The sequence below is a fragment of the Maniola hyperantus genome, chromosome 17, assembly GCF_902806685.2.
Source record: "Maniola hyperantus chromosome 17, iAphHyp1.2, whole genome shotgun sequence".
NCBI lineage: Eukaryota > Metazoa > Arthropoda > Insecta > Lepidoptera > Nymphalidae > Maniola > Maniola hyperantus.
The window spans coordinates 3,211,212-3,220,034 of NC_048552.1; the positions used below are offsets into that span (position 1 = coordinate 3,211,212).

At 34.1% G+C, this 8,823-nt stretch overlaps 1 protein-coding gene across 1 annotated transcript in view; it reads left to right on the forward strand.

Moving 5' to 3' along the window:
- The first annotated feature begins 1,410 nt into the window (after positions 1–1,410).
- LOC138403508 (mucin-2-like) overlaps positions 1,411–8,823 on the forward strand; it is a 10,388-nt gene continuing 2,975 nt past the window's right edge. Inside the window, exons 1-3 of the mRNA XM_069504366.1 lie at positions 1,411–1,734; positions 2,418–2,885; positions 7,088–7,604. Coding sequence (XP_069360467.1) covers positions 1,411–1,734; positions 2,418–2,885; positions 7,088–7,604 — 1,309 coding nt within the window. The remainder of the gene's footprint in view (positions 1,735–2,417; positions 2,886–7,087; positions 7,605–8,823) is intronic.

The window sequence follows — 8,823 nt, forward strand, 5'->3', positions numbered from 1 at the left end:
CCAGCCCACTACTGAGCTCAGGTCTCCTCTCAGAATGAGCAGAGTTTAGTACATAGTCTGCCATGCTGCCAATGCCAGTGTGGATTGGCACACAGAGACGTTATAATATCACAGAGTAGTGATAAGATTTTACAAGTCAAGAGCAATTTTTGTTTAAAAAGGTATTGACAACACAAAATATTCCTGCGTTGTTGTTCGTGTTGTAAAGATAATGAGGCCCATGTGTTAGAAGCATTTAACTGGACTGATTGATCGTTCCATTGCTAATCCAAAATAATACAAATTATCAATAAATGATACAGAACATTTCATGATAAATTTTTGAGTAATATGTAGTAAAAGAGACAATGGTATTTTAAACCTTCAATTAAATTAATCGCAGTAGATTAGATTCATTTTAATTTATGCTGTTTAGATCTGTATTCAATTTGAAATTAAAAATAAAAAGGAAATTTGGTATTTTACTTGAGCTGCTGAGTCTAGAAACTAGATATGGTGTGTAAACTTTTTGCTATAACGTAGACCCTCAAAGAAAGTATTTAAGAAATTGCAACCGGGGCAAGCCTAAGGGGGCAAGGAAAACGTGACTGACTGACTGATCTATCAACACACAGCTCAAACTACTGGACAGATTGGGCTGAAATGGCATGCAGATAGCTATTATGACGTAAACATCCGCTAAGAAAGGATTTTCAAAATTCAAACCCTGAGAGGGGATAAATTTTAAGCCCTATATTAATAGGGACTTAAAATTTGTGTAGTCCACGCGGACGAAGTCGCGACCATAAGCTAGTAAAGTATATAATTTAAAAAAAAACCATTCTAAAATGAACACGTTAGGAAAAAGATGGTGGCTTAATTTAATAAAGTTTGATTTGATTGTCTTACAGTGAAATCTTTAAAATATTATTGCCACCTCATCATCATCATCATTATCAACCGATAAACGTCCACTGCTGGAAACAGGTCTCTTGTAGGGACTTATTCCATACGCCACGGGCTTTCGCTGACTGAAGCCAGTGGCTCCCTGTGACTCGCTTGAAGTAGTATGTCCACCTAGTGGGAGATTTTCCAAGGCTGCACTTTCTGGCGCAAAGTCGCCATTCTAGCAGCTTGGACCCCAACGTCTACTGGTTTTTCGAAGTATTGCCGTTTCAGCTTTGCAAGCGGTTCCACCAGCTCTCTAGTAATTAAATTATTGTATAAAAAGTGAAGTTGAAATAATAGAGATTTAGTGTTAAGCAAAATATTAAGAAAGTTTGATACGACATTTCAATGATGTACCGTTCTAGTTTCTTGCTCCTTCTTGTTTGCCACGGAGGGCTCTGCCTCGACTGTGTGACTGAGGATTTCGAAAATGGATTTGGAAGCAACTTCACTAATACCTACGGCTGGTGTAACGGGATTAACATGTGGGATATTGAAACATATTCCTCATTGAATTTGAAAAGTCCTCATCCAAAAAGTACTAGTTTTATCACATTACAGACAACGTGGACATGCATGACATCGTTCATGTTCATGATAACTAAAGGGGGAACTTTAGAAGTGAATAGATACATGACGTCAAGATACTTTTTAGATAATGTGAACATTGAAGTTATCCAGTACGACGTCAGGGGAAACGATTTTGTTGTAGCTAGTGGATCTTTTAGTCCCGGTCAACCAGATTTCGTTAGGGGATGGCAAATCTTGAGAATTCCTATCCCTGGATCAGGAGAATTTAAAGGCTACGTAAGTATTACTTAAGTATCGTGAGTGTAAATTATAGATTGTAAATATTATACTATCTACATAGTAGGAAAACGCCTACGAAAACAGAATGAGTACAGTACCCAGCAGGGAATATTGTACATTGAAATTTAGAAAGAGATAGCGATTTTGTGGAGCGTTGTTTTTGTCGTTGAGACCGACAAAACTTCACATAGGTATGAGTGACAGAGTACTCTATACAACACCGAAATCTCATCCTGAAGGTCGATATAAAATAGTTCTTGCCGTTTACTGCATCTACTTAACTAATATCAGATTTCTAGTCACAATAAAATATAATTTATCAAGTTCTTGTCGATGAACTCCAATTTTGTTCACCCATCTGTCAGAGTCGTGTAGCTTCTAAAAATAAGATAGAGATTTTTTTAAAATAACAAAGTTATTTGTATCTATATGTTGTAGTATCTATTCGTCTCTTATCTTCATAGTGCAATAGTAAATGCTGTTGTCTAGTTCGATTCCAGACACGGCAATTTGGAAATTTAAAATTTCTAAATGGTCTCTGATCTAGTTTCGTCGGACGCTTCAACCGTAGCTAGTTTAGTGCCGTAGCTAGTTAGGCCGTAGCTAGTTAGGCCGTGCTAGTTTAGTGCCGTAGCTAGTTAGGCCGTTGCCTAAAATTCTAATCTTGTTTTTTTTTGCAGTTCAGGTTTTGGGGAAGAGCTTCACCAAGTTCGGTTGCTTTGATTGATTCTTTTCGGTATATTGCACCTTCACTCGATGAAGATTTATGTGTGATTTATCAAGAAGAAAAATCTACTACTGATGTTCCAACTACATCAACAACTAGTACGGAATTGCCAACTGATACACCCGCTTTAACAACTGCTGTTGCGGAATCATCTATTTCGACAACTACTACAACGGAATCACCAACTGTAACAACAACTTCTACCAAATTACCCACTATAACAACAACTACTATAGAATTACCAACAACAACAACAATTATTACGGAATCACCATCAGTAATAACAACTTCTACAGAATTGCCCGCTTTAACAACAACTACTAAAGAATTGCCAACAACAACAACGACTACTACAGAATTATCAACTACAACAAAAAAGACTACAGATACACCTTCTACAACAATGACAACTACAACACCAGTGACTAGTACAACACCATCTACTGAAACACCACGTCTCTCTATATCTATTTTACTTGTTAAAATAAAGAAATTTTTCAGATAAGACGCACCGTATAACTTTTATTACACTTTTTTTTCTGTACCTAACTAAGGGCTAACTTGTATCTGAATTTTAAAAAAAACTGTTTGTACAAATCATGGCATCATCTTCTGAGCTATCTGATTCGCTGAGCTATGTCGCTTAATCTGGTTCTCCTGTGGATCTCCTCGTTTCTGATTTGATCACGTAGAGTTGTTAAAGTTAGAGCACTATGTTACTCTGGCGTAAATGAAACTTTATTTTGTTGGATAATTTATAAAATCTCATAATTTTCATTCTTGTTTGAAAAGGTATTAAAATATCGGATGTTACGAATTTGTTTACTACGAATTAAATTCCATAGGAATTAGGGTCCCTGAATTAGTAGAATAACTAAGACTGATCGATCTTTAAATTATAAATCCAAAAGAATTCACTTTATTGATTAATGTTAGATGTTAATCCATGATATAATTTTAAGAATTATATAGCTACAGAGTTGGTGGTAGACCCATGATTTTGTCTTCGTCATTAGACCTTATCATATAAATAAAAATACATACCTAAGTATATATAGAACGCGACAGGTCGCAATGGCAATCAGGGAGGGAACGCCCCGCACACTGGCACATCTCCCGCGCTAACTCGCGCGGGTGACCTGTGGGAGTGCGGGGCGTCCCCCCGCCTCATACCCCGATTGCCATCTCATCCTGTCGCGGGCTATACCTATTTACGGTTTAGTTTTTATTACGACTTAGCGTTACTCCTACTTCTTAGGTATTTAATAGTTTATCAGTGGTTAGTTATTAAAAAGGTATGTAACTAAAGAAAATAAAAAATAAATAAAAAAAGCAATTATATTTGAAAAATTTGCCGTTTTTATCAATATATTTATGCATTAATCATAAATTAAAAATACAGACCAATTTAAAGTTCATAATAATTAATATGATTGAGGCAATGAAAGAAATCAGGCTCACCCCTGTTTCTTACTTTAACTTTATCTTTGTTTAGTGTTGTTAGTTAGCTAAGCAATTTTACATAAATATTCGAATAATTTTCTATCAAAAAGAAGACAGATAATACAGAAGAGTTTAAATAACTATAGTTAAAAATAATAGAAAGCCTGTCTAGCACTCATAATTTCATTGTTCCATTCTTATTATTTTAACTAAAATAAGTAAGTTACACATATCTTTTTCAAATAAGTAAGTTGACACATTTTGTTTAAATAATGATATTCATCTTTGACAAGTTTGGAATTTGTTACAAAATAATTTTTTAAATTGCTGCCACTAGCTCCTAATCAAAAAATAGAATATAAATACTGAAGTTGGAATAACAAAATATATTTATTATTAAACTTAACGGTACGAAATAATTTAAAATGTTAATTTGAATAGGTATATTATTATTTTTCGTTGCTTCTTATTTGCAACAGCGTGCTTGGAGAAGATTGCGTGACTGAGAATTTCGAAAATGGCTTCGAAGACAACTTCACGAATGCAACATCTCCGACTTGTTCTTTGAATCCTATGTGGAGTATCAATCAATATACATCTTTGAATATGAAGAGTCCACATCCTGGAAGTACCAGATTCATCACGATGCAGGAGACATCCTTGCATTGCATGATGTCCTATAATTTCAACATAACAAGAGGGGGGACGATAGAAGTGAATAGATATATGATGCCGAAAAATGATTCTGATGCAGTGTTTGTTGACGTCATGCTGTATTCTCCTGTAGCATCTGATCTGGCCGTGGTTGGGAGCAGCTTCTTCGCCACGCAAAATAAATTCGTTCCAGGTTGGGGAATCCACAGTTTTCGCGTCCCAGGCCAAGGAAATTTTGAAGGCTATGTAAGTGTTTATTATTTAACAGCTTATATTTCGATTTGTCTGCGTGGATTTAGATTTTAGAAAATCCCATGGGAGCCAACCATAGTGCCTTAATGTAAGTATGAGCAATTTCCATTCCAAATTTCATCTAAATCATTGAGTCATTGTGGCGTGAATGTATCTACTCATTACTGATACAATCGTACAAATAAACATCTAGACATCTAGACAAGACAAGACATTATATTTCACAGCATAAACCAGTTTTAAATCGTTACATAATCTTCGATTGTGTCATGGTGACTCGGAGTGCGGCTGTTAGTCATAGACCTCTTAGTAATAATAATTCCTATCATAATTTTTCTTAGTTGTTGCAGTTAAGGTTTATGGGAAAAGCTTCACCAGATTCTGTTGTTTTGATTGACTCATTTCGATATATCCACCATCATTCAACAAGGATTTGTGTGTAATATATAAAGAAGATAAAACTACTAGAGAACCTCCACAACTAAGACTACTAGTGGACTGCCGTCTACTACTACGCAACAACAAACTAACAAAAACAACTACTACGGAAATCCAAATACAAAAAATTACTACCGATGCACCAACAAAAACTACAAAAGCTGCAATGTCACTACTACAGTTTCAACGCCAGCCCACCTACTGGACACCACGCCTATCTATAATATCATTTGCTTGTTAAAATAAGAAAATTTTTAGATAGGGTATAGTATGTTTGGGTCGACACGAAACAAATAGACGTCACTGCCATGTGTTGACTCAAATCAAATCCTTGTAATAATATTTGTTTGACGTCACGAAATCTATTTGTTGCGTACGTACGATCAAAGCCCTGTATGAGTGGAATTAGTGGAACTGATTGATTATTAATTGCAAATTAATTCCTTTTATCAATAGCTTATAGAAACTTGACCATGATTAATATCAATAGCAGAGAAACATTTTTCAAACTTGCATGATGTCATATTTTATGAAAATTTTCGTGTTTGTTCAATGAAAAAATAAATGAGATATTTTAGAAATAGGAACCTTTTAGTGATGAATACAAACAATTACTGACTTCATCTGTGAAGTTAGCAATTTCTGGATATTATAAGCAGAATCTATATACATAATATGCTTTTAATTTATGTTCGAAGCAACGAGAACCGTGATATTATTATAATAACATTTTATTTATTTATCTTGAAAGTACTTTACAAATAACGACTTATGTCATAGTTTAGAATCATTTAAAAATGCCACCAGCTCATCACTCACAGTTGAGGTAGATATATTACTGAAGGTGAAGATTAATATCACATCACAACGTTGTGTAAGGGTTTGACAATACAGTGACTAAGTATAATTAGTTTGGATGATGTACCTTTATTGGTTTTTGTTTGATCCTTGTTTGCAAGAGGTGTGCTGTGTGAGGATTGTGTGACTGTAATTTCGAAAATGACTTTGAGGACAACTTTAAAAATTCTGGAGTGTGTGGTTCACGCTCAATGTGGAATATCAGCAATATTCGTCTTTGAAGATGGAGAGGTCCTCATTCTAGAAGTACTAGTTTTGTCACACCACAGTCACAATGAGTTGCATGTCATCATATTCAAATTTCACTATTTGTGGGAGGGGCACGTTAGAAATAATAGATTTATGACGTACTAGAGAAACTGCTGATTACGTGATTATTGAAAATATTCCGGTACAACGATGGAGGATCCACATCTATGGTTGCTACAGATGGCCTTCGGCCCAGTTACACTGATTCCGCACAAGGCTGGCAAAGCTTCAAGTAGTCCTATTCCTGGAACTGGGCAGACGTAACGTCTAGCGTAAGTATATTATTATTATAGTTAAATTATTATCATCATCATCATCAATCATCATCATCATGATCAACCCATGACCCATTACTGAGCACGATTTCCTCTCAGAATAAGAAGAGTTTAGGCCATAATTTATTACCATGCTGGCTAAGTATGGATTTGGCGGACACATAAAACGAAAATAAATTTTTTGATAAATTATGACTGAGCTAGATTCTTAAAAATACTCTACTTCTAAAAAGAGAGAGAGAGAGAAATACTTTTTTACTAAGAATCATCTGCGTATGCAGCGCCTCCTGTTGTTTACAAAATTTGATTTAAATCACATAGAAGTTAGCCAGAGCGCCTACTGAAAACTGTTCATTAGGTACTATTTCGCAAGTTCAAACAATTTGCAATAATTATAGTTACTACATAATAATGTAGTACGTAATAATTAGTAAAATACCCTGTTTTATTTCAGATACAGTTTTGGGGGAGGGCTTTACCATCATCAATTTTGTTGATAGACTCATTCCGGTATATTGGGCCATCATTGGATAAGGATTTATGTGTGATTTATGCTGAAGAAGAAACTACTGTTCCTGAAACCTCAACAACCACTGCTGCACCGACTACCACCCAAAAACCAACTACCACCCAAAAAACAACTACCACCCAAAAGCCAACAACCACCCAAAAACCAACAACCACCCAAAAACCAACTACTACTCAAGAAACAACATCAACTCAAACACCTACCCAAAAGCCAACTTCTACTACTGAAGGAACAATAGAAACTGGCGAACCAGTTACAACAATAAATACAACTACTTCCGTAAAGACAACTACGGCAGTAGTAACACCGACTACTACTACAATTATAACACCAGGCACATCTACTGAAATGCCAACAGTGACTTCCACGGAATCGTCAACTAAAACAACAATGACTACCAAAGCACCTACTACAATGACGTCATCTACAACACCTCCGACCAGTACAACACCAGGCTCATCCAACGAAAAACCACGCTTTTTTGTTTCTATTTTACTTATAAAAATAAAGAAATTCTTTAGATAGTGACCGTTGTGTATCTTTCGCTGAACTGTTTAAAAACGAAAAGACTTTATAATGCGTTGTTTTTATCTTAACCAAAATTATATATTATTTATTATTCTTCAACAAAATACAATAATATGCAATATAGATGTTTTATTTCTTTCCTACAATACCAATAAATTTAACGTTACAATAACTTTAATCCTGTACCCAATCAATAATAATATGTACCTATTGCAGTTTGTTGGTTTTGTGCGAAAAATGATTCTTATTCGGATCTAAATCAACATTATTTTAATTTGGTTTCCATTACTTATTTCCAGATGATTGTGTGTTTTATTGATTTGGTAGAAGTTATATAGAAATCAGACAGTTATTTAAAATTTTATTGTTGGCTGATTTAATACATTATGTTTTTTGTAAAAAGTTACTAAAAATAATAATATATGAATAGATAATAATTTGTAGATTGCTGTTACGTCTTCAACGTCATACATAATATTATATTTTCAGAAAGAATTTAATCTTGTTTTGTAGATTAATTCAAAATTATTCATTATATTATTTTTGATACTTATTAAAAAGAGAGCTTAGCGTCCCCACGCTATATCACTAGAATTAGCAAGCTTGATTGATTATTTAGTTGTAATCCAAAGCGATCCACCCTATAGATTATTTAATCGTCGTTTAATTTTATGTCGATTATATAGCTAAAGAGAAGGTGGACAAATTTTAAGTGTATATTATTATTATAATTAACGAAATAGTAGTATACTATTATGTTGGATTAGTTAAGTTTTATCAAAATTTCCCCGGTTTCAAATTCTTGATTTGCAAACCATTTTTAATACGACTCTAGAATATATAGATTTTTATAAGATTTTTCATTTTAATGCTGTAATATTAATTATTAGCGCAACGTGCTTGGTCTTGAAATAATTAAGAAATAACTTCTCCTAGATCTCCAACTATATTTTTTAGATTGTAAAGTAAAAACAAGGAACATACAATAATGAAGATTTAGTGTATATCGCAACACTATGGAAGTGTGACAAAGTTTGTTTTAATGATGTATCGTTATTTTTTTTTGATTATCATTACTTACCACGGTGTACAGTGTGATGATTGTGTAACTGAAGATTTTGAAAATGGCTTCA